This window comes from Schistocerca americana, chromosome 1 (genome assembly GCF_021461395.2).
Source record: "Schistocerca americana isolate TAMUIC-IGC-003095 chromosome 1, iqSchAmer2.1, whole genome shotgun sequence".
NCBI lineage: Eukaryota > Metazoa > Arthropoda > Insecta > Orthoptera > Acrididae > Schistocerca > Schistocerca americana.
Genome location: NC_060119.1, coordinates 568,095,455 through 568,120,976, shown reverse-complemented (window position 1 = coordinate 568,120,976; position 25,522 = coordinate 568,095,455). Strand labels below are relative to the sequence as shown.

The 25,522-nt window shown below is 38.6% G+C and overlaps 1 protein-coding gene across 1 annotated transcript; it reads left to right on the top strand.

Moving 5' to 3' along the window:
• Window positions 1-1,165: 1,165 nt before the first annotated feature.
• On the top strand, window positions 1,166-23,998 carry LOC124625011 (transmembrane emp24 domain-containing protein eca). The gene is made up of 5 exons (XM_047149144.1): window positions 1,166-1,385; window positions 6,801-6,916; window positions 12,297-12,401; window positions 15,027-15,173; window positions 23,293-23,998. Exons 1-5 carry the CDS (start codon window positions 1,253-1,255, stop codon window positions 23,440-23,442), a joined length of 651 nt encoding a protein of 216 aa, XP_047005100.1. The 5' UTR covers window positions 1,166-1,252; the 3' UTR covers window positions 23,443-23,998.
• Window positions 23,999-25,522: the final 1,524 nt, after the last annotated feature.

The window sequence follows — 25,522 nt, the reverse complement described above, 5'->3', positions numbered from 1 at the left end:
CAAAGCAAACTGCAAAACGATTTAGAAAAGATGACGAAAAATGTGTGGTCATCCGCATGAGTGCCAAAAGGAACTCGTTAAACTTCGGTTACACGATAAATCAGTCTAATCTAAAAGCTGTAAGTTCAATTAATACCTAGGTATTACAATTACAAACAACTTTAATTGGAAGAAACACATACATAATGTTGTGGGGAAGGCTAACCAAAGACTACGTTTTGTTGGGAGGACACTTGAAAAATGTAACAGATCTACTAGGGAGACTGCCTACACTACACTTTTCCGTCCTCTTTTAGAATACTGCTGCGCAGTGTGGGATCCTTACCAGATACGACTGATGGAGTACATCCAAAAAATTGAAAGAAGGGCAGCACGTTTTGTATTATCGCGAAACATGCGAGAGAGTGTCACAGAAATGATACAGGATTTGGGCTGGACATCATGAAAAGAAAGGCGTTTTTCGTTCCGATGGAATCTTCTCACAAAATTCCAATCACCAACGTTCTCCTCCGAAACTGAAAATATTTTGTTGACACAGACCTACATAGGGAGAAACGATCACCACGATAAAATGATCTCGGACGGAAAGATATAGGTGTTCTTCTTTCTGCGCGCTATACGAAATTGGAATAAGGGAGAATTATAAAGGTGGTTCGACGAACCGTCTGCCAGGAACTTAAATGTGATTTGTAGAGTATCAATGTAGATGTAGATGAAGATGTGTTACGGTACTGTAAAAAATTTCTGCTATAGTGGGCTCAAAAGAGCAAATAATTCTTATTATGACTTTACTGTCCAGCCGTTCGTGCCAGCTTATACTTTATAATGACCATTTGGCCGAAAATAGTAGCGAAACGAATTGTGCAAAATAAAGGACAAATGAAGGTTCACCATGAATTTTAACGTACAGTATGTATTGACAGTACCGAGAATATTTTGACGTTCATCAATACTTCTCGTCAATATTTCTAGTACTGACAATAGCCTAAGCGCGCCCTCAGACGGTTAATATATTGACTGTTTGACAATATTTTTGAACGTGTAAGTGTCCCTTTAACGGATGTCTCCGCAATTCAAAGAAGTTCGTCGTGACGTTTAACTTCCACCACGATAATCACGGAGCTGTCAGCTGTCTACACGTGTTGCAGTGACGTGTAAAGCTATTGGTCTGTCTTCGGTCGAATCTGTTTGGGCAGTCAAACCAGTGTTGTGACTGTGAAAGTTTGTGTGGTTGTGCTTATCGTTTCAAAGCATGAAGGTGGTTTGGATTGTTTTAGGCATATTTTTGATGCTTTGTGAGATGACATTTGGTCTTTATTTTCACATTGGTGAAACTGAGCGCAAGTGTTTTATTGAAGAAATACCGGACGAAACCACAGTTATAGGTTAGTAATGTGTATAATACAATATTGTTTCTTTAGATCATCGTTCTCCCTCCTTTATCTTGTGTAAACGTGAGAAGTGGTGTTTAAGAATCGGAGACAATTCTTTATTATCAATCATACTTCTTAAATAACGTTAATATTTATCTTTTGTGAGGAGTACTCAAAATCAATGGAAAGCGGCAATTGATGTTATTTGAATATTCATTAGTTTGAGTTTGGAATGCTGAACTTTTAAGTAGATAGGTTGGTGAACACTGCCAACAAAGATAATGTACGTTTTGTTAAATTTAATCTAGCCTACATTTAGGACAGACTTCAGTCAAATATGGGTAACTTTAGGAAGTAAGGAAAAATTTGTCAAAGAAGCTTATGTTATGTCAAGGGAAAAATGCTGTGGAAGAGATCTGCACTAAGCCCAGGGTAAAATGCTTTTGAGATATATTGATTACGTGGTTCTTCTTTAAGTCGAGAATGTTTCAATCCTTCATTGTGTATATGCCTTTAAAATATGCCATATGAAACAAATAAGGATGTTTCTCATTTTCAGGAACACAAGAAAATGAATCTCATTATTTGTAGTAGTACTTTGTTGCCGATTTGTGTACCAATTGACTTGGGTTTTATAGTGTCTTTTTCCCTCCCATCCTCTTCCCTGCCTGCCAGACACCAACAAATGTTGGTTGACTGAGTAACCTGCAGTTTAACCCGATGTGAATGTTATTTTGGAAGTTGAGAAATTTTTTTATGTCTAAGCAGTGCAGAGAGGAGAAAACCATTGATGTAACTATCTTTTTTTTGTGCTGCTTGGTCTATTTCAGTTACTGTATCTTTCAAGCATTCATTATTTTATGAAATACAGTTTACTCACTTTGTGATCTTCATTTTGCTGACTCTCTTGTTGTATCTCTAGTTGTATTTTTTTTTTAATTTTTTTTTTTTAAATGTAGTAGTGTAGTGGCCTTAGGCAATCGTGGCTTAATGGCAGGAATGTGCGTAGCCTAAGTACCAAATATGCAGTATTTTTACTTATTTTTAGTGGTGTCATTTGTCCACAAACAGAACAACAGAACAGAACATTGACAATAGCCTATTTCTTTTGTGTCTAGACCTGTATTATTTTTTGGAATGTAACTTATAATGGCATAGGCATACTGGTCTGTAGCAATGGCTGATGCCTTGGCTACAGTGAAAGATGCCAGTGTGGTTGTGAGTTAGCAAAGGAGTATCAGAGGTTTCCGTTAATCTACATTTTGTACCGATTTACTCACCCTACAGTTCTGGAACTACAGCAGAATGTAGCTACACACACACCCTGATGTTACCACCTAAAGTTTCCTCTAGGTGAATAAATGCCAAAAATTGAAATTTATAGTAAACCTAGTTATTGAAATTTGTGTGTTAGTGTGTGTTGTGGTGGTCTTTGAACTGTAGAATTAATTTTTAGGAACATAATCTCTGCTTTACAAGAACATTCCATCTGAAAATAAGAGGATACGTTATGACTTAAGTTCCACTTGAAACTACAGGCATTTAATAAACTGAGTAGATGAGCCTTGATCAAAATAACAAAGTGATCCCAGTTGGAAAGGGGACAATATAAGACATTTGCCTTGGCCAATGCACAAGACATGGCTGCAGCAGCAACAGCTGTTCACTCCAGTTTTACGTAGGTTCACATGCTCGCTGTGAATGAGCAGTATTGGGTTTACTTAGGGGGATGCTAACAGCCTTGTCAATTTCCTGTGTACTTTGCAGTTAGTTTAATATATTCTGTCACATAAAATGAACAAAACGTGTAGAGAAACCAGACAGACAGTATCAGTGAATCACTTTGTTATAGTACTAGCATAAAGTGCTGTCTGTAACTGACTTTGATAACTAGCTCTTGACATAGGAGAGTGAAATGACACCTTTGAATATGACTAGTGTGACCAAGCTGATTCCCTGAGTGGTTGTTGTTATGATAGTTGTCCTTTAAACAAATAGCTCTCAATCATGTTATTCTGATTGAAATGTAATTCAGAGATTGAAAGGAGCACATCACTGCAGACAGGATCTCACATTGTAGTGTGAGAACTCTACAAGAGGTATGCACAGAGAGAGGGCATTAGCCTCATAGTTGTAGATTTTAGCAGGCATTGTGAAACTGTATATTTTTTCTTCCCTCATCTGTTTGTGTATTTTAGGTAATCTGCTTGAAGGCTGTGACCTTTACGTATTTTAAGATAAGTCACCTGTGTTTATTAACAGTTGCATACCAATGGTTGGGGTCCGTAACTGGCCCCAACAAAGTTTTTGGGCTAAAACTCCTGTTGTGTTCAGTAATTTATTTAATAAATACATGACATTTATTGTAATTACAATTGCTACAATCGACAAGAAGAACATCTTTTGGTTTCTCTCATTGTTGAGTTATAGCGCTTGTTATAACGGAAGGTGTAGCAGGTCAACAATCACCACTCGCAGACAACCGGTAAACAGTGTGGTGAGTGGAAGGTAATATCTTTGTGGCATTTGACAGAATGTCCAAGAAATTAGAAATTAGAAATTTGCTTGAGAGTTTAGATGATGAATTTAGTGGTGAACTATCCGAAGGCTCAAAGAGTACCTGAAAGATCTTGCTCGTGAACTTTGTGACCTCAACGTGAAAAGACGCGCTCAAAATGCTGTAGGCCTACACTCAAATTACACTACAGCGTTATCAACTTTTGGGTATGAGTGTAATCAAAACCAAGGTGCTGTGAGCAGAGGTAAAAACGCTACGGAGCCGCGACGGAAAGTAACACATGGAGCTGTGCATAATCTGCCAAAGAAAGGACGCTGTTACTTATGCACCAGAAGCAAAGACCGTAAGTACATGAAGCCTTTGACTTTTTGCAGGAAGTTCTGCACGCAACAAGAAAGAAGAAGTAGTTCTTATTGTAAAGTGTTCTGAGTGATCCTTGTAATTGTGAAATTAATACAAGTAAATGTAAAAAAACTATTATTTTTACAAAAAATGTCATAGAAACCCTTTCCCAGTAATAATAATCAACATTTTAATCTTATAATCTGCCAAAATTATGGAAACACATAAGTAATGTGATTTATCCTAGATAGAGAATGTGTGATGGTTGTGGGGTTAATCGCTGACCCCTCCCATTGGTGTTGGCCAGTGCAACATACAGCATTGGTATGCAACTGTTAAGTAAGGATCTAAACCTAAATTGAAAAATGCAACATTACAAGACTGAAGAAACAAATATAAAATTTGCTAACCAACATCATACAACTGGAGGATGTGTCTGTGTATGTGCAAAGTGTACGATTTCTCAAATACTTAAATAAAACAGAATGAAAATAATTGCTTGGCTCTCTCACTGATCACAAGTTTCTAATTTGGTTCATAATATTTAAGTAATAATGGAAGAAAAGTTTTTCCGATAAAGAGTAATGTGGTATGTTTAAAGGACAGTAACAATCAACTATGGAATGAATATGGTCACACATTCTGTTGTGTTCAAAATTATGTTGCTCAGCTACTTCAACCATTGGTTCCCGCAGTCAGTTGCAGCTGGCACCTTAGACCAGTAATGTATCAGTGTGATTCATTGTCACTATATGTGTTGTTTCTCTACATATAAATTTAAAGTGTTTGGTCTTTTCTGAAAGTATTTGTCTGGAGTGTATCCTTACATGGGGGGAGTGAAACATCGACAGTATAGGCGAGATAGGAAAAGCTGCAGATGTGGTGCTACAGGTTAGGTGGGTGGATTGGATGACCAATTAGGAGATACTGAATTGAATCGGGGAGAAGAAATTTGTATGACAACTTCACTAAAAGAGGAGATTGGTTTATAAACATTTTGAGGCATCAAAGAATAATTAATGTGGTAGTAAAGGGAAGTTTGGGGATAAAAAGTTGACGGGGATATCAAGGCTTGACTACAGTAAGCAGGTTCACATGGATTTAGGGTGCAGTAGTTAGGCAGTGATGAAGAGGCTTTCACAGCAGGACTACGTAGTGTGCAGAGCTGCATGAAACCAGTCTTTGGACTGAAGACCATAATAGCAATGGGTGATCTGTTAGAACAGTGCAATACCTTGTTGATAGTCCAGTGGCACTATTGACACGATTGGGATATAAGCGTCAAGAAATGAAGAACAGATGGTATCACTAACAGTACGAAAACATTAGCAAAATATAAATTGACAGTCTAACAGAACCTACACAGGATTCTTTTTTTGTGATTAACACATTTAAAACTTCAAAAAGTCAGGTACAATGAGAAAGTAGGGATTTAGGGATTTCCATTATGGTCATAAATGTAACTATGGCATGCTCAATGCATATAAAAAATAATGTTATAATGCTTGTAACCAAACTATCACCTTTGAATCTACAGGGGCATCAGGGTACCCTACAGATTAGTCTGTCACTGCATCTTCATAAAAACCTGTGCAGTTAGTATGCAATACAAACCAAAACATTGTTCTCAAGGCTCACCAGCTCCACTAGGCCTATATAGATATAGTAAATAAAATTATGTGAGCCACCACCCACAAAATCTAAGCAAGTCATTGTGAACAAAATTCTCAACTAAGATCTAAAACTGAAAGATACAAACTAAAACATTCCAGGCACTATGTAACATATGATATCATTTTCAAGTAATGTATTCGTGGCTAATGTTGTTCACTAGACCCCCAACAACGGGTGGTTCTGAATGGCTCAGTTAGGACAATATTTCGCATGTGTTAGTGTGTGTGCACATGCACATTTTCATAAATAACTTACAATATAGGATGTTATTCTTTCTTCTGATTAAACCACTGTCATGTGTTATATATGCTCCCCCAAATTTTTCCGTTTCGTGCGTTTTGACTTGAAATCACTCCCGAGTATTAATGAAAGTAGTGAATTGCAGTTGTATTTGGGAGGAGTGAGATTAAAATCTCTGTTCAGCTGTCCAGAGTTAAGGTTTTTTTTGGTAGTATCCTGAATCACTTTAGGTAGAGTTGAGATGTTCCCTTTGATAAAGGCTGATGCCCTTTGCCATTCTTGTACAGTCAGAATTTGTGCTCAGTCTGTGGTGACCTTGCTGTCATTGTGATGTGAAACCATAATCTAGTGCTCCATTCTTGTAAATATTTCAAGGTTTCTACCAATTATTGTAATTGTTCTTAGCTGAAGCCACAAAAAAATAGAGAAAGGCAAAATTGTATTTTTAGATAAGGCCATTCCTTTTTTTTCCTTTGGTTGTAACTGCAGCGGATCATGCTCTCCTTACCTACCTTTTGCGCAATCTCAGTGTGTACAATAGTGGGAGTTATCATTCGGAATTCTGCCAAAGTGATTTCTGAAATACTATTGATTTTTTGCTTTATGGTGTCAGCTCTGGTTATAATTTGTTTGATTGTGATATTTTGTTTCAGTTAACTACAAGGTTGAATTATATGATCCCAAAAGTGGAGGTTTTATGCCATCGAGTCCAGGAATTGGGATGCATGTTGAAGCAAGAGATCCTGATGATAAAGTCTTATTATCAAGAGTAAGTCAAATAATCTACTATACAGACACAAAGGTCACATCATTATATGAAGTTTCAATTCAAAAGTTTGGATGAAGAAGTTATTAAGCATCTATACTTCTTGCATTAACTGTTAAAAACACTGTTTTGTTATACAATAAACGGAATTTTTTTACATGTATAATTGGTAGGTGTTGTAATTAAAACTGCAGGTATATTACTTAAGTACATTCTTAAGTGTTATGATGATGTATACATATTTCTCAGGATGAGCTTACAGTAGAGCTTTATCTCTTATAAAGGTTTGCCCATAGTTTTTGACTGGGAACATCACTGTTGTTCTGCAGTAACAGAAGCTAAACAGTCCCAAAAACATTTCAGACCGGTTGCATATCTACAAATCTGCATGGATTTAGATGCTAGGGCAGCAGGGAATCAAAGAAGAAGCCTTAGAAAAGAACTTTACTATAAAATAAAAACAAAGCAATAACTAACCAATTTCTGTTGGTTTGAAAGTGTACAGCCATGAAGAGTCAAAATCTGCTGCTGGGTAACATCCAGTACCATCTTGGTCCATCCTGTGCACTGCAACATGATTGGATCCTGCTGGATGTGCTGGTCCTCTCTTTGATGGCAACCTTCCTTGAGATCATCCACTGTGAGAAAGATCTGTGCAACTATGCACTACAAGATTCAACCAGTCGCCTTGTACTCAGCTGGATTCATACCCGGGAATACTGCAGGCAATTCAGTTCATTTGATGCCTGCCGTCTGGAGGATGACTTATAAGATGGGTGCAGTTTTTCATGCGTTATTGTCTCGAAAGTTAAAGCCATCATTGAAATGTTTACTTTAGGGTAATGTTGGTTACAGGTTCCTGTTCAGGTACTGCACATCCCTCCAATTACTCTTGAGAGTAGTGAGAAGTGCCCAAAACATGACTTAACCACTTACCCACTCAACACATGGGACTGTATGCCTGAGACATACATTGGTAATTGGCCACCACCAAACTGTGCGACGATGGTGATCTAGCTTCTGATAAGTCGTGCATTTGTCCACGAAGAGAGCCCAATGCCATATCATAGATGAAAGTCGTCCATTCATGTTCCCTCTTCCACCTTTGGTGCTGGCAGGTTTGTACTGTTCAAGCAATGCATGCCTCTAGGCCAAGTGTATTCGTGTGGCGGAGGTGGTTGCTTTCCGACTAATTAGAAGGCCACTTTGTTTTGTCTCCTGTAGCAGTGTGCTATGGTGTTGTGGTGCAAGAATTTAATGTGTACCAGGATTGCAGACAGGTACATACATACAGATAAAAAATAATTACTTTTTTTGAGGGTGTAATTGTTAAGAAAATCTCATTTACAAGGAATCATCGATAGTTCTGAAATTATAAACTTGATTATATCCTGAAAGACTGAAAAATTAGAAGCCTATGTAAACTATGTGAGGATAATGTTTATAATCACATTTTTGATTGTTTCTACAGTCTTTAATTGTAGAATGTACTCCGGGCATGCTACAAATAAAAAGAAACAAGAAACCAAATTTCATTGACACTCAGCATTATTATTGTAAAACATCAGAAACTGGAAAACCAAATTTCCATCAGCAATTTTCTAGCATTTATGTTCTAACAATATTTTAAAACTGTATCAGGCACAGAAGCATTGCTGAAGTTCCCTATTTTTAATGATGTGTTTTTCTGTGATACACAGGATGTCCACGTTAAATATATAATAATATAAAAGGTAATGATTAGAGAAGTAATCGAGGTGGTTTGCTTCAACAAAATGTTTTTGTTCTTGCTCTTGGCAGTTGATACCACTTGCACATGTGCGTAGCTGCTTTGTTTGCGTAAACTCACATTGGTAACCGCATAGACTCTACAACAGAAGGTATTCTGTTGCTTTTTCTTGTGGAGCTTAAGTCTGTTACACTGGTACAAGTGATTTTCAGTGAGAGTATGGACTGCGACAACTGACAATGCTCTCACTAATGTAACAATCAAGAAATGGGACAAGTGGCTTCAGGAAAGCGGGATTTAGTTTTTGATGTCTGACCGCCACACCAAGCACACAGTGCCAGAGACAACTGTTGAATTAAGCCATATGTCCTTCCAGCAGAGCCTATGTTAAGTAAATCCAACAAGCAAGCAGGTAGTTATAGTTACCTCGTTAGACAGTACATGATTTAGTCTGTATACAAACTGTAACAGAGTAAATCCTGAGGATAAGCTGTGATGGAAGGCATTCATGGAGACAATTCTGACAAAAATGGATGAAAATGAGGCTGTTTGCAATTTGATCTGTTTCCTGGATGAGGTTACATTCCACACATCCAGCATGGGGTGCTCTGAATGTGTGTGTGCGCCATGTAGAGTGTTGAAAGAGAGTTTTATAGGTCCATTGTTCTTCATGGAGCCTACAGTTAACACACCAATGTAAATAGCCATGTTGGAGCTGTTGCTGTGGCACAACTTCCTCGTGATGTGATCTTTCAACAAAATGGTGCCCTAGGGATGAGTAATTCATGAACAAATTAGTTGAAATGAACTAGTCCATGAAAGGAAATGTTCAGAGCAGTCTCCTTGCTTCCCCTACCTATTGGAAGTTGGAATGTGCACAAATAAATTTCCTGTCCCTAGATATGTGAGTATACTCCACTCCCAGGACCTAAGTGTCCATAGTCCTGAACGCCTAATGGTGAAATGTACAAACTGTGTCTGATCAGAAGTCCAAAACCGTATCGTTAGTTCACTTAGTTCAGCTCGGGCTGCAGTTCTGAACTGCGTGAACTTGTTGGGTAGTTCATTTGAACTAGTTCATCAAGCTAGACCAGTAAGAACTACCTCACAAGGAATAGTCCTGTTAAAAAGACCTACTTTGCTAATCTATGGTGCACCATTCCATTTCGCGAGCATTGAGGGATTTCTTGGATCATGAGTTCCCAGATTGCTCGAGTGGGACAGGTAGTCTATCGATTGCCCCCCCCCCCCCCCCCCCCTTCTCCCCCTAGAAGCCTAGACGTTAAGCTACTTGACTACTTGATTTTTTTTCTTGTGAAGTGATTAGTTTGTAATCTACCAGATGTGTACCTTTGCATTCGTGTAGCTATCGCAAATGTTATGACGGCAATGTTGCAAAGCACTTGCAGTAAAGTGGAGTACAGGTTAGATGTCTGTTGTGTCAATTGAGTTACCATTCTTGTAGAAGCATGTCATCAATAAATACCTCAATTACATCACAACTTATTACATTTTACACTGAGGTGACAAAAATTGTTGGAAATGATATGCACATATACAAATGGCGGTAGTTATCATGTACACAAGGTTTAAAAGGGCAGTGCATTGCCAGAGCTGTCTTTTGTACTCAGGTGATTCGAGTGAAAAGGTGTCTGATGTGAGTAAGTCCGCATGACGGAAATAGACTAACGGACTTTGAAACCAGAATGATAATTGGAGACTGGCAAATGGGACATTTCATTTCAGAAATTTATAGGGCATTCAGTATTCTGACATCCACAGTGTCAAGAGTGTGCCTTAATACCAAATTTCAGGCATTACATTGCACCACGGACAATCCAGGGACAGACAGCCTCCACCGAGGGCAGTGCCATTTGTGTAGAGTTGTAAGCACTAAGCGACAAGCAAAATTGCGTTGTACAACCACAGAAATCATAGTGGGACGTACGATGAATGTATCAGTTTGGACGGTTTGGTGAAATCTGGTGTTAATGAATGGGATATGATGGAGACGACAGATGTGAGTGAGTGCCTTTGCTAATAGCACGGCACCACCTGCAACACCTCTCCTGGGCTCGTGACCATGTTGGTTGTATCCTAGTTGATTGAAGAACTGTGGCCTGGTCAGATGAGTCCCAATTTCAGATGATAAGAGCTGATGACAGGCTCGTGTGTGGTGCAGACCTCATGAAGTCATGGACCCAAATTGTCAACAAGGCACAGTGCAAGTGGGGGTGACTCCATAATGGTGTGTGCTACCTTTACATGGGATGGGCTGGGTCCTCTGTTCCAAATGAACTGGTCATTGACTGAAAATGGTTGTGTTTGGCTATTTGGACACCATTTGCAGCCATACATGGACTTCATCTTCCCAAACAACGATGGAATGTTTGTTGATGACAGTGTGCCATGTCACTGGCCACAGTTGTTCCCAATTGATTTGAAGAACTTTCTGGACAATTTGAGCGAAAGATCATCACCCAACATGACTCCCGTAGAACATTTATGGGACCTAATCAAAGGATCTGTTTGTGCACAGAATCCTGCACCGGCAGCACTTTCAGAATTATGGATGGCTACAGAGGCAGCTTGGCTCAATATTTCTGCAGGGGACTTTCAACAACTTGTTGAGTCCAAGCTACATTGAATTTCTGCACTACACTGGTAAAAGGAGATCCAATGCAATATTAGGAGGTAACCCATTACTTTTGTCACTTCAGTGTATATTATAATGTGGTTAGCCTGGGCACCCTGTACTATAGTTTCTGATTCTGTTATGATTATCTACCAATTTACTAGTCAACTTCAATTAAGTTTTGCAGTTGCATTACAGATTTAAGCATTAGTTCACCTTGGACATCGGTTTCAAATTTTGCTGATGCTGTGGAAGATGCAAGTCCTGCTTCTCTTTTCGACATCACTGTGTGAGATAGTCAGTTTCCCCCGCAACTTTCAAGTGTAGAGTGACGTGTCCTTACCCTCCGTATCTGCCTCATAGCATCAAGGACAAATCATTGCTGATACAAATACTGGTTGATAAAACCTCAATTTCCTCTTGACACTTAAAAGTGCAGCTAGCCAGAGTAAAATGTATGCTTAGAAAAATGGCAGCATTTCTTTAATCTTGTATTTCTTATTTGCAGGGGAAACTAATACACACTTTAAATAGTTATACTTTCTGTTTTATATTTTTATTTGATGTTTGTATCTAAATATTTCAAATACTTCCCTCAGAAAAGGTACAGTGGGCAGTGCTGCTGTAATTACGAGACACAAGCTTCACTTGGTTGATGTGATTGCAGTATACACTCATTCATTCATACATTGTGCTGAGTGCATCATTTTGTTGCTACATTAGGTGGGAATGAGATACAACTTGTACATAAACAGAAAGATGATGGCAGTATTAACTATTGTAGGCAACAATTTATTTCTGCCATTTACACTCTAAAAGGCTATTACTGAACATATTGTTGAATTCGACAGAGCATTCAACTTGTGGAAAACGTAGCTAGAGTGGATAAGTAATTTCATGAGTTGTTAGTTGATAGTATTACCTCTACTCGTTATTTCATGTGTGAAAGTGTTTCTGGTGTTTTTCTTACCAGAACAGCATGACTGTCTAAAAATCTTAAGATGCCCTTTCTTTTGTAGGTGTATAGCTCCGAGGGTAGAATTTCATTCACATCGCAGACCCCGGGCGAGCATGTGATATGCCTGTATTCCAACAGCACTAGCTGGTTCAGTGGATCACAACTAGTAAGTAATGTGTAAATGGAGAAATAATGCAGTTCTTTTCTATCAAAACAAATTTCATACAGAGTGCATTTTTGTCTTTTCTTCTGCAACCTCTTGTACATACTTATAAGAAGGTTTCCAAAGTGCAGTAAATATACTACATTTTCATCACAATCTGATGTGTTTAATATATTGTAGCATAATAATATATCGGGCATTATATTCTGAGTAATGATACAAATATTGAAAGAATCTGACTGAAAATCAATACCTGCTTTAAAAATAAACAAGAGTATGTGACAATCATACCAGTCTGTGCACCACTATATTGACATTCTGATGATGATGTCAATACCTCTAAGAAAAATTATTGAATCTGATAAACAATAGCAAATCCAATAAAAATGATAAGAAGAATTTCAAGTGAAAGTAGGACAAACACTTTAGAATGAACATTCAGTGGGTAGCTTCAGATGTGACACCATAAATGACAGAGGTCATAAATGCATTTTATCAAACAGAGAAATTGTATGTTTTATAATGGTCCTAAACGACTGTAGAATTTCTAGGGTCATAGACTTTCAGGATGCAGAGTAAAGCTGAGATCAGAATTGTAGATTGTAGTATTTTTTGAAGAACAGGCAGATATGTCAGATTAAAAAAAATAACGACTTCAGCTTAGAAGAAAATGGAGGTTTTTCAGTCACACACAAAATAGGAAATTATTTAACAAAGGTACTATTGCAAATTACAAAATGTAGATATGAAGAAAGCAAAAGAAAAGATAATCTTAAACAAAAGAAGGCAACAATTAACCAGTTAGTGAGAGTTTCAAGCAAATGGTAATGGGGATACATACAGAATTACTGAGCAAGGTGGCATAGTAGTTAGCACACTGGACTTGCGTTCAGGATGACGATGGTTGAAACCCACATTCAGCCATCCAGATGTAGGTTTCCTGTGATTTCCCTAAATTGCTCCAGGAAGATGCCGGGATTGCTCCTTCCCCATCCTTGAGACCATCTGAGCTTGTGCTCTGTCTCTAATGACTTCTATGTTGATGGAATATTAAACCCAGTCTTCCTTCTTTCTACATACAGAACCAAACAAAGCTATTAGGAAATACACTGATGAGGCAAAATATTATGACCACCTGCTTAATAGCTTGTTTGTACATCTTTGGAACAAAATACATTGCCGATTCTATGTATCCGGGATCCAACAATTTGTTGGTAGCTTTGTGGAGGTATGTGGCATTACATGTCTAGGTACAGGTCGTGTAATCCACGTAAATAACAGGCTGCTGATTTGCTTGCATGGAGATGGTGACTGATAGTGACCCAGTTGCATTCCATAGGATTTACGTAAGGCAAGACATCAATGTGGGTTCATTACAATGCTCCTGAAACCACTGTAGCACGGTTCCTGGTCAGAGACATGGACGATTACACTGCTGAAAGATGACATTGCTGTCAGGGAAGACATCAAGCATAAACTCTTCGTTGATCCATTATGGACCATGGGACAACGGCTGGCATGTATTTCTTGATGCAATAATTTACCAACAACCATATGTATTGCAGAAATTTATTTTATGAGTTTCTTATGTGCTACCAGTTTCGGCATTACATTGATACCATCTTCAGGCCCCACACATCATAGTCGCAAAATCGCTATACACGGAAGGAGCCATATAACTGGATCTGTGAATCAAATTGTTATGCAACAGCTCTTGATGGCCAGGCGACACAGACTGAGGCGGTTTGCAAACATTGATGTTTGCGAACTGCCTCAGTCTGTGTCTGTGTCATATACCCACTCCTATGATTTGGTTGGACCTCTTATGTGACCCCAAGGAAAATGCTGATCTCACCATTCTCCATAACTATCTCAATTCGACATGCATCCTACACAGATAGGTTGAAAGTCAGTGACTGGGTTTTTCCAAGCACAGGGGGCAGGAGGAGCATTCTCTACCTAGTGCATGCAGTTCATGCTCTACAAATTTGGTCACTATATCGTGTGTCTATTGTTGAAGAGGGCCTTAAGGACCGAAAGCTATAATTGTGAGATTCTTTTTGTTGCGCCTATTTGCGACTCAGCACCTCTGCTATATTGTCAGGTATGATGTTGTGTGTTGAAAATTGTGTAATGCCTATCAGTTATTTGGATTTTAAAGTGAATTAATAAATGGCAGACTGCAACACATTTGGCATATTTTCAGAGAGATTGAAGTGTTCAGTTAAAGATGTGACCTGCAAGGCTTTGTGTCACACAGCTTTGAACCATGCTCATCTGTTGAATTGATACCAATATGAAAAAACTCTGTATGACTCATCATCATGTTTTTTGTTAAGCATGAGTATTTTACAAAGAAGCACAACAAACCAAAATGGGGACCGTTACAAGAAGTGTTCTTTGTATTATAAGGAGAAACTGTGTTTATCAGGAATTATCAAGCAAGTTATCCAAATTCTGAACTCTTTCACTGTACTTTACTATCAAATATTTTGGAGTCATGACATTTTCCTTGAACTGTTTTCATTAATGGAATTAGTCTTGACATACCAATAGCTGATTTCCTATACCATCATATAGACACCATGCTATAAAGCTCATTTCTTTTCTCTTTTTCCATTTGTTAAGAGGGTGCACCTAGACATACAGGTTGGAGAACATGCTGTGGACTACGCCAATGTTGCACAAAAGGAAAAGCTTTCTGAGATTCAGCTCAGAGTTCGTCAACTTCTTGATCAAGTTGAGCAGATAGCAAAAGAACAGAATTACCAAAGGGTGAGTTACTTTTACCAATTAAAATGAGCAGTTTTGTTGCCTTCTGTTGTTTCAGGTACTAAACATGTGGTGTTGAGTTATGGGTTGACAAAACTGTTGGATGGGGTCAATATATTATAATGTTACATTTTTATACATATAAAAAAATGAATTAGTGTTTAAGATGGCATGCAGCCGTAGAAATGAAATACAGATCCGAAACAAACAGTTCTACTTTCTTGTTATGATTTAATTTTCATCACAATCTAGCCAGTAATCTCAGTATGTGATTTTGTGTTATGGTAAATACTGGGTGTCTGGGTTAAACATACAATAATATAAAATGTAATGACTTGAGAAGTAATTTATTGGAGGTTTGCTTCCACATGTATGGTAACTCTAAATGTTTTCTGTTTGTTCGGCAATTGGTATCCTTGTGTGCATGTGTGTGGCTGCTTGCATCATGTAAATGCATGTCAGTAGCCATGTGGACTCCACAGCAGAAGGCATTCTGCAGCTTCCTCTTGTGGAACTAAAGTCTGTTACACAGTATGGACTGCGATCAACTAATGATGTCCTCATTTATGTAACAATCAAGAAATGGGACAAATGGCTTCAGGAAACTGGGAGTTTGCTTTCAATGTTGGCCACCATGCCAAACACAGAGTTCCAGAGCTTGCTATTGAATTAATCAGTACATATCCATCCAGCGGAGTCCTCATAAATCAATCTGACAAGCAAGTAAGCAGTTACAGTTATCTCATTTGAGAGCACACGATGTTGCCCATTAAAGGTTGTGCCTATAGGCATAAAAACTGCAACTTCATCACAAAATCAAGCCTGAGAAAGGCCAAGACAGAAGGCATTCAGGGAGGCAATTCTGGCAAAAATGCATGAAAGTGATTTCATCCATTTCTCAAATGAGGCTACATTGCACATTTCCAGCAAGGTAAACATGCACATTTTCCACATATGGGGAACTGAAACCCCCCCCCCCCCCCCCATCCCCTCTCCAGTGCGCAAACGTGACTGTCCGAAAGCGAATTTGCGGTGTGCGTTGTTGGAGGACAAGATTATAGGCCCCATTCTTTGTCGCAGAGCCTGCGGTTAATGCAATAACGTACATAGACATGTTGGAACTGTATGCTACACCACAACTTCCTCATGACATAATCTGTCAATAAGATGGCGCACTATGCCATTTTGCGAATGTTGAAGGATTTCTTGAATCATGAGTTTCCAGACAGCTGGATTGGCAGTTGTTATCAATCAGTTGCTTGGCTCCATAGAAGCCCAGACATTATGCCACTTGATTTTTTTCTGTGGGGTTTATCAGAATCGAGTGTACCAGACACCAGTTTGTGATTTACCATATCTGCACCATTGCACTTGTGTAGTTATTGCAAATGTTACACCAGCAATGTTGAAAAGCACTTGGAGAGAAGTGGTATACAGATTACATGTCTATTGTGCCACTAATTATGCTCATATCTAGGTGTATTACGTATGTAAAAAAACATATTGATTTACCATACATGCAGAAACGTACAATCAATAAATATATCAATTACTTCTCAAGTTATTACATTTTCTATTATTATGTGGTTCACCCAAGTACCTTGTTTAAGTTTTAGCAATAAGCACTAAGGTGCATATAACTTTCATTAGATGGGACTGACCAAATTATCGGACAACTAAATAAAGAATTTTTCCCAGCTTCATGATGTGTGATACAGAATTACTGCATATACTGGGCAAGTAGACAATACGCTGATAAGGCTAGTGCATAAGCATTCAAGTAATTTTGTATATAAAGCATGAATTGCGTAGTATCAGATGTAGAAAGCTCACAAGCCTTCACATTAAGACAACTCGCTCAAACATAGCCACCATCATCTCTGGGTCTTAAGGCCTGACACTTCGACCCTTACAAGGGTTTGTGTCAGCCTCAGTCTTAATGTCCGGAGACAGCAGTGGCCGTGTTTGTGTGTCTTATAATTACGTGAGTGTGTATGGTAATGTTTTGTTTGTAATGTTTGTAATGTTTGTTTGTAATGTTTGTTGTGTTTGTAATGAAGGACTTTGAAAGATGGATATTTCTGGCATTATTTTTCATTGTGACTGTCTGCGACTCAGTGCCCCCTCTATGTTGTGAGTAGCAATCTATCATTTCCATATTGTCAGGCAGCAGCAGCAGCCAGCTGAGACACACGCAGCAACAGGAAAGTAACTTTGTGACTTTTATGAGTTCCTAACTAGGAACGAATTTTGTAATGTCATCTGTATGCTTTAATAGTTTAGTTCCTTGAGTTTGTGCATGTTAATTTAATATTTAAATATGTCTGCTTGTGTCTGTATGTGTGGATGGATATGTGCGTGTGTGCGAGTGTATACCTGTCCTTTTTTCCCCCTAAGGTAAGTCTTTCCGCTCCCGGGATTGGAATGACTCCTTACCCTCTCCCTTAAAACCCACTTCCTTCCGTCTTCCCCTCTCCTTCCCTCTTTCCTGATGAGGCAACAGTTTGTTGCGAAAGCTTGAATTTTGTGTGTGTGTTTGTGTTTGTTTGTGTGTCTATCGACCTGCCAGCGCTTTTGTTCGGTAAGTCACCTCATCTTTGTTTTTATATTTAATTTAATATTTAATAGCCAAAGTTCTCGCGTTTTCGTTTGCATCAGAAAGTAAACCAATTTTGTCACATTTTAGAAGTTCCTACTCAGGGGCAAATTATTTAGTTTCACCTGAGTGCTTCGGTAGTTAGGTTTTTGAATCTCTGCGTATTGATCTAATTTATTAGACACAGCTTTGCATTTCCATCAGTGTCTACAGTAGAGTTGCTCTGCAGGTGTCGATAGTCCATTTATCTGCATAGTTTAGTTTTTCACGGTCTTTAGTATGGATGGGGACTGCGATTGTTGTCTGCAGATGAGAGCCGAGTTGGTGACACTTGTTCACAGCTCCAGTCTGTGATGGCTATGGTTACACAGCTTGAGGCTGCAGTGGATGGGCACAACTGTTGTGGGCTGGCTGTGGGGATCCAAATGACATCCAGCATTTCTGAGTCCTCCGATTGGTCTTCACCGGTAGCCAGCTCAGTTATTGCTCGCACTGAGGTCAACCTCTCACCTGTGGTCAAATGGGAGGTCATCCCGGGGCCCAGCAGGTTACAAAATACTTCCCAGGTGGCCGCATGTAAGGCCTCCTCGGTTTGTCTGACAAACAAGTTCCAGGTGCTGTCTGTGGCTGACACTGTTGCTGAGCCAGATGTTGTCACTTGTCCCTGTTTCAGAGGACAATCACAGAGGGTGGGATTATTGATAGTTGGGAGCTCCACTATTAGGTGCGTTATGGACATGGCTGCTAAGAAGGGAAAGAAAACCACTGTGCACTCCGTGTGCATACCGGGTGGAGTCATTCCAGATGTGGAATGGGTCCTCTCAAATGCCATGAAGAGCACAGGGTGTAGCCAACTGCAGGTGGTGGCTCACGTTGGTACCAATGATGTGTGTCACTTTCGATCAGAAGAGATTCTTTCTGGTTTTGAGCAACTAACAGAAGTGGTAAAGACTGCCAGTCTTGCTTGCAAGATGAAAGCAGAGCTGACAATTTGCAGCATAGTCGACAGGACCAGGACCGAAGCGCCTCTGATACAGAGTTCTGCTGAATAGGTCAGGTGGCCACTATATGCAGGAGGTGGCTACACAGGTAGCAGGTGCTGTGTTTTGAGGACTGGGCAGTTTTCTAGGTTAGAGGGTCTCGGAAAAACACAAGAAGGGCTTCATTCACAAAGGATGCAGCCTGAACACAGGAAAAACGTAGATACAGGAACCGTTGGTATAACAGTTGTAAATTGTTGTAGCTGTGTTGGGAAAGTACCAGAGCTCCAAGCGCTAATAGAAATCACTGATGCTGAAACCATTATAGGCACTGAGAGCTGGCTAAAGCTGGCGATAAGCTCGGCTAAAATTTTTGCGAAGATCCTATCGGTGTTCCAAAAGGATAGGCTAAACATGGTTGGCGGTGGTGTGTGTGTTGCTGTTAGAAGTAGTTTATTATGTCATGAAATTGAAGTAGATAGTTCCTGTGAGTTAGTATGGGCAGAGGTTATTGTTGGCAACCGGAATAAAATAATAATAGGATCCTTTTACTGATCTCCCACTTCAGAAGATACAGTTGCTGAAAGATTCAAAGAAAACTTGATTGATTTCAAACATGTACTCGACTCATATAATTATAGTTGGTGGTGACTTTAATTTACCCATGATATGTTGGTAAAAATACATGTTTAATTCTGGAGGTACGCATAAAACATCATCCGGAGTTGTGCTAAATGTATTCTCTGAAAATTTTTTAGAACAGTTAGTTCATGAGCTCATGCAAATAGCAAATGGTTGTGAAAACACTTGACCTCTTAACAACAAATAATCCTGAGTTAATAACAAGCATCAAAATGGATACAGGGATTAGTGAACACAGGGTTGTCATAGCGAGATTGAATATTGTAACCCCCCAAGTTTTCCAAAAATAAACGAAAAATATACTTATTCAAAAAAGCAAATAAAAATTACTTGGTGCCTTCCTGAGAGACACACTCTACTTCTTCCGAATTAATAATACAAGTGTAGACCAGATGTGGCTTGAATTCAAAGAAATAGTACCAGCAGCAATTGAGAGGTTTATACTAAATAAATTAGCAAACGACAGAGCTGATCCTCCTTGGTACACAAAACAAGTCAGAACACTGTTGCAGAAACAAAGAAACAAACATGCCAAATTTAAACAGACACAAAATCCCCAAGATTGGCGATCTTTTACAGAAGCTCAAAATTTAGCGTGGACTTCAATGCGAGATGCTTATAATTGTTTCCGCAATGAAACTTGCCTTGAAACCTGGCAGAAAATCCAAAGAGATTTTGGTCGTATGTGAAGTATGTTAGCAGCAATAAACAATCAATGCCTTCTCTGTGCGATAGCAATGGAGATGCTATCGAAGACAGTGCTGCCAAAGTAGAGTTACTAAACACAGCCTTCCAATGCCTTCACAAAAGAAGACAAACTAAATATTCCAGAATTTGAATCAAGAACAGCTGCCAACATGAGTAACATAGAAGTAAATATCCTCGGAGTAGTGAAGCAACTAAAATCACTTAATAAAAGCAAGTCTTCTGGTCCAGACTGTATACCAATTAGGTTCCTTTCGGAGTATGCTGATGCGTTAGCTCCATACTTAACAATCATATACAACTGTTCGCTCGACGAAAGATACGTACCCAAATACTGGAAAGTTGCACAGGCCGCATCAATATTCAAGAAAGGTATTAGGAGTAATCCAATAAATTACAGGCCTATATCATTAATGTCAATATGCAGCAGGATTTTGGAACATACATTGTGTTTGAACATTATGAATTACTTCGAAGGAAAAAAAAAGTCGATTGACACACAGTCAACATGGATTTAGGCAACATCATTCTTTTGAAACACAACTAGCTCTGTATTCCCATGATGTGTTGAGTGCTATTAACAAGGTATATCAGATTGATTCCATATTTCTGGATGGCTTTTTACACTGTACCACACAAACGACTTGTAGTGAAATTTTGTGCTTATGGAATATCGTCTCAGTTACGTGATTTCCTATCAGAGAGGTCACAGTTCGTAGTAATTGACGGAAAGTCATCGAGTAAAACAGAAGTGCCTTCTGGCGTTCCCCAATATGGTGTTACAGGCCATTTGCTGTACCTTATCTGTACACACGATTTGGGAGACAATCTGAGCAGTCGTCTTAGGTTGTTTGCAGATGACGCTGTCATTTATTGACTAATAAAGTCATCAGAAGATCAAAACAATTTAGAAAAGATGGTGCGAAAATTGGCAGTTGTCCCTAAATAATGAAAAGTGAGGATCATCCACACGAGTGCTAAAAGGAATCCGTTAAACTTCGGTTACATGATAAATCAGTCACATCTAAAGGCCATAAATTCAACTAAATAAATAGGAATTATGGTTATGAACAACTTAAAATGGAAGGAACACACAGAAAATGTTCTGGGGAAAGCTAACCAAAGACTGCATTTTATTGGCAGGACACTTAGAAAATGTAGCAGATCTACTAAGGAGACTGCCTACACTGAGCTTGTCCGTCCTCTTTTAGAATACTGCTGTGTGGTGTGGGATTCTTACCTGCTAGGATTGACGTAGTACATTGAAAAAGTTCAAAGAAGGGCAGCACATTTTGTATTATTGCAAAATATGGGAGAGAGAGTCACTGAAATGATACAGGATTTGGGCTGGACATCATTAAAAGAAAGGTGTTTTTCATTGCTACGGAATCTTCTCACGAAATTCCAATCATCAACATTCTCCTCCAAATGCAAAAATATTTTGTTGACACCGACCTACATAGGGAGAAACGATCAGCATGATAAAATAAGGTTATTCAGTGCTTGTATGGAAATATACAGGTGTTAGTTCTTTCCACGCACTATACAAGATTGGAATAATAAGAGAATTGTGAAGAGGGTTCGATGAACCCTCTGCTGGGCACTTAAATGTGATTTGCAGAATATCCATGTAGGATGTAGACGTTGGTATTCCATATGAACTTCAGTTGTTTGAACCGTGAATTGCCGGAAAGTTGTACAAATGCTGATAGCACATCAAAGGTATTGTTACTTCTTGCGTCGCACAGCTGTGATTCCAACATATTTTGTGGGGTTCAGAATTACAATTTGACCTTTTACTATCTTGGAATCTTTGTGAAATTAGGAAACTTCATTTCACCGTGTTCTCCAGTATAGTTCCCTAGACCAAATATTGATGAATTTTTAAATTTATGTTTTGTGAGCAGTCTCTGATGTGGGAATAGTAAAGTTAGTATGGGATGTGGGGATAGTAAAACTGAGGCATTACAGATCATTTCCAGGAAACAAAAACTATAAACAGTTCCAAGAAAACACTGCCCCACACTTGTATTATATAGGTTAGTGTTCAGCAGTATCACTTTTTCCTGTACACACGTCAAAGGCCTCAATTTAAGCATTAGTTCTTAACGAAGTGATTTTCATATTGGACTTCCTCAGAGTAATTTTTTGCAGTTTACAGATTAGTGTTAATCATAATTGCTTCACATGTTGAATGAAATTACTGTTTATTGAAGGATGCTGTTTGCCATAAATGATAGTTCTGTTTTGTGTACAGTGTTTTGTATTTATAATATCTATTCCATAAGCCACCTTATGATGTGTAGTAAAAGCACTTCTGTTACCACTATCTTCCCCCTCTTTCCTAATCCATTTAAAAATGGTGTAGGGGAATAATGATTGTCAGTAGAGCTCTCCATGTGACATCCAATATCATCATGATCACTGTGGCAGATCTATGTGGGAGGAAGTAATAAGTTATGTACATTGCATCACAGCAATAGTGTTAAGTCACACAGAGCGAATTAAGTAAGTATGGTTTTGTTAAGTGTGTTTCAGTAGTTCTGTGCCAATATATACATTATATGAAAAAAATTGAATGACCTGTAGTGGGGTCATCTTATTTTTCCTGTTTGTGGGAGCTGCTGGTGACAGATGTTGACTTTGGGATCAACTGCAATATGTTAGAGCGAGCAATATCTATTTTATGAAAAACTGTGTGCATCAAACTGTTTCACAAATTACACGTGCATCACAATTTTGTCTAATTATCTGTTTCTAATGGATCTCATGGCATTGTTTCACAAGACAATGAAATGAATGACTGAAGATCAAACTGAATCCATTTTTCTTGTTGGTCTGTCAGTTTGTTGATATCTGACAGGAAGTGCAACGCTACATTAAGTTTTGGTAAAGATCACTGGTGGAAGAATTATTTGTAACTGTATAGTGCCTCTAAGAAAATGAGACATGTGTTTATCTCTTGAGAGTGTCTCTGATTCCTTGCTTTATATGAATAGCAGTGTAACTAAAGCCAGTGATTCACTATGTAGTAGTAGTAGTAGTAGTATTAGTAGTAGTGGACAGGCTTCTGAGCTACAACTTGTACCCAGTGAATGAACTTACTGTTCAACATTGAAATGATATCTTGGAAGCAAGCACACATCAGCATATCATTGTAGATGTAACATGTCAATTTTGTTTCTTATGTAACTTACAGTTTCGTGAAGAGAGATTCCGCCAAACAAGTGAGAGCACCAGTCAGCGAGTTCTTTGGTGGTCGATCACACAGACAGTCATTTTGCTCGCAATGGGGGCTTGGCAAATGCGCCATTTGAAGAGTTTCTTTGAAGCCAAGAAACTTGTATAAATCTGTGCTGGTTGCAAGTGACACCTTAGTTGTGCATGGCCAGAAGTGTAAATAACATTTGAACATTTTGCAGAGTGAACACAATGTTATTTTCATATGGTGTAAAATTTACATGAGTATTTATTTGCTGTTGATATAAATTTGGATTAAAAAATAAAAATCTTAAATTTGTTTACAGTTAATTTTCAGAAGGTAACTTATAATGTAAGACATCTAAATACTCGTTGCCTCTCCTCCTACTTTCTCACCCTTCCCCCGTCTCCTTTCTTCTGTCCCTCCCTCTTTCACAGTCTCTCTTCGTGCGTTCTTTTTATTTTGATATTGTTTGCATTAAAAAAATTAAAAGATCTTTTGTTGTTAACCATGTCTGTGTGTGTAATATGTGGACTTCATTGTTAATGTAAAATAACTGAGTGATTGTGACAATTTTTATATTGAAGATAAATTTGTTTTGTCTTTCTGAGTGGAAAAATGGCTATAAGGTTATTGTGCAGTTGCGAATCAGAACAAAGACTGTAAAGAGCTTGTTTAAATAAAGAAGCTTTATTAAAATAAAGGAGAATTTCACTACAAAAATTTTTATATGTAGAGTAGTCTGCTTATTGATAACAGAGGTTCTTACAATATTGTAATTATTCAGTGTGTGCAGTTACACAATATGAATATTTGTAAAATTAAGGGCAAAAAATGAGATCTGCATTCATTGGTAATAAAAAAGTGAAAACTGATTTAGCTGACAGAAAAACATAAACTCAAAGCTCTCCTTCCATTCTGCAGTTCTACTTAACGCGATAGGGTATTTGCTAGACAAGTATGCCCACACTGAAACTCAACAAATTGTTTCATTGAGTGAAGGAAGGTCTTGGTTGTAGGGTACCAGTTGTACGGAGCTAGCTTGTGAATGGGTGAAAAGTACACGTGAAAGACGATCCACACAGTGTCCGAACAGTGGCATGGTACAAATTCAGAAATTTTGAAATCAACAATAGCGAAATGTAGCTTTAAAAATGGCATAATGAGCTCACTGGAAAAGTTAGTAGTTTTCTTCTTAAAAGAGCACACTGGTTACTTAGAGTGCTGTAAATGGTGTAGAAGGTACTAGCATCATATGACTGTGAAGTGGTGTGCATGTGCCAGTCGACTACATGGAATCAACATAGTAAGGTAGGTAGTGTTGAGACGTGACGGAATGACACAAAGGAGATATTTTGTGTGGATATGCCCATAACTGTACTGTGAATGAAGTTGTCCAATTTGTTGGTGTATCATTGCAGACTGTCCAATGTGTCAACAAGCAAAGGTGTACTGCTCAACAGCCATATGATTGTGTAATAATAGTGATAGTAAAAACATGATAACTGACAGGGACCAGAGACAGATTTTATTCCTTGTCAGTGGCAATCAGTTTTGTTTGTGACGAGAACTGCATGTGCCCCCCCCCCCCCTCCCCCCCTCCCACACACACACACACTCACACAAACAGAAATTATCAACAGCTGGTTATAAATTCTGTGCTGTCAACAGCAAATGCAACAACATGTGCCTTTGGGTGAGATCGAACCGCCAAGTTAGCTTATCAGAGTGCCATGTCAGCCCAGTCAAAGCACCATGAGATCCAAGACCCTTTATGTATATTCCTTGTTTTAATACACTGATGTTTGAAATTGCAACTGCTTTTCACCACTTAGTTATTCAGATATATTGCCCACATTCAGGAATATATGTCTTAGTTCCGCAAAGAATTGACATTTGGCTTGTTTGATAATGATGAATTTTGGTGGCCAGCAAAAAGGAGATTAAATAATATCTGAGCACAATTTGGATGTCACCACAGTGAATATGTACAGGTCGCAAATTTTGGCCTCGCCCCTTGGTGATCGGTTGTAGTCTGCTGACTTCATGCTGCTTCGGAATGTTTATGCTTACTACCCACCTTCACTACATAACACTATTGTGGCCTGTAGATGTAAGTAGCCATTGTGAATATACTGTTGATCCATGTGTGGTGTTGAGCCTAGTGACTACGCTGTTGAGTGTAATGATTTTTATTATTATTATTTGCAAAAATGAGTGAGGAGGC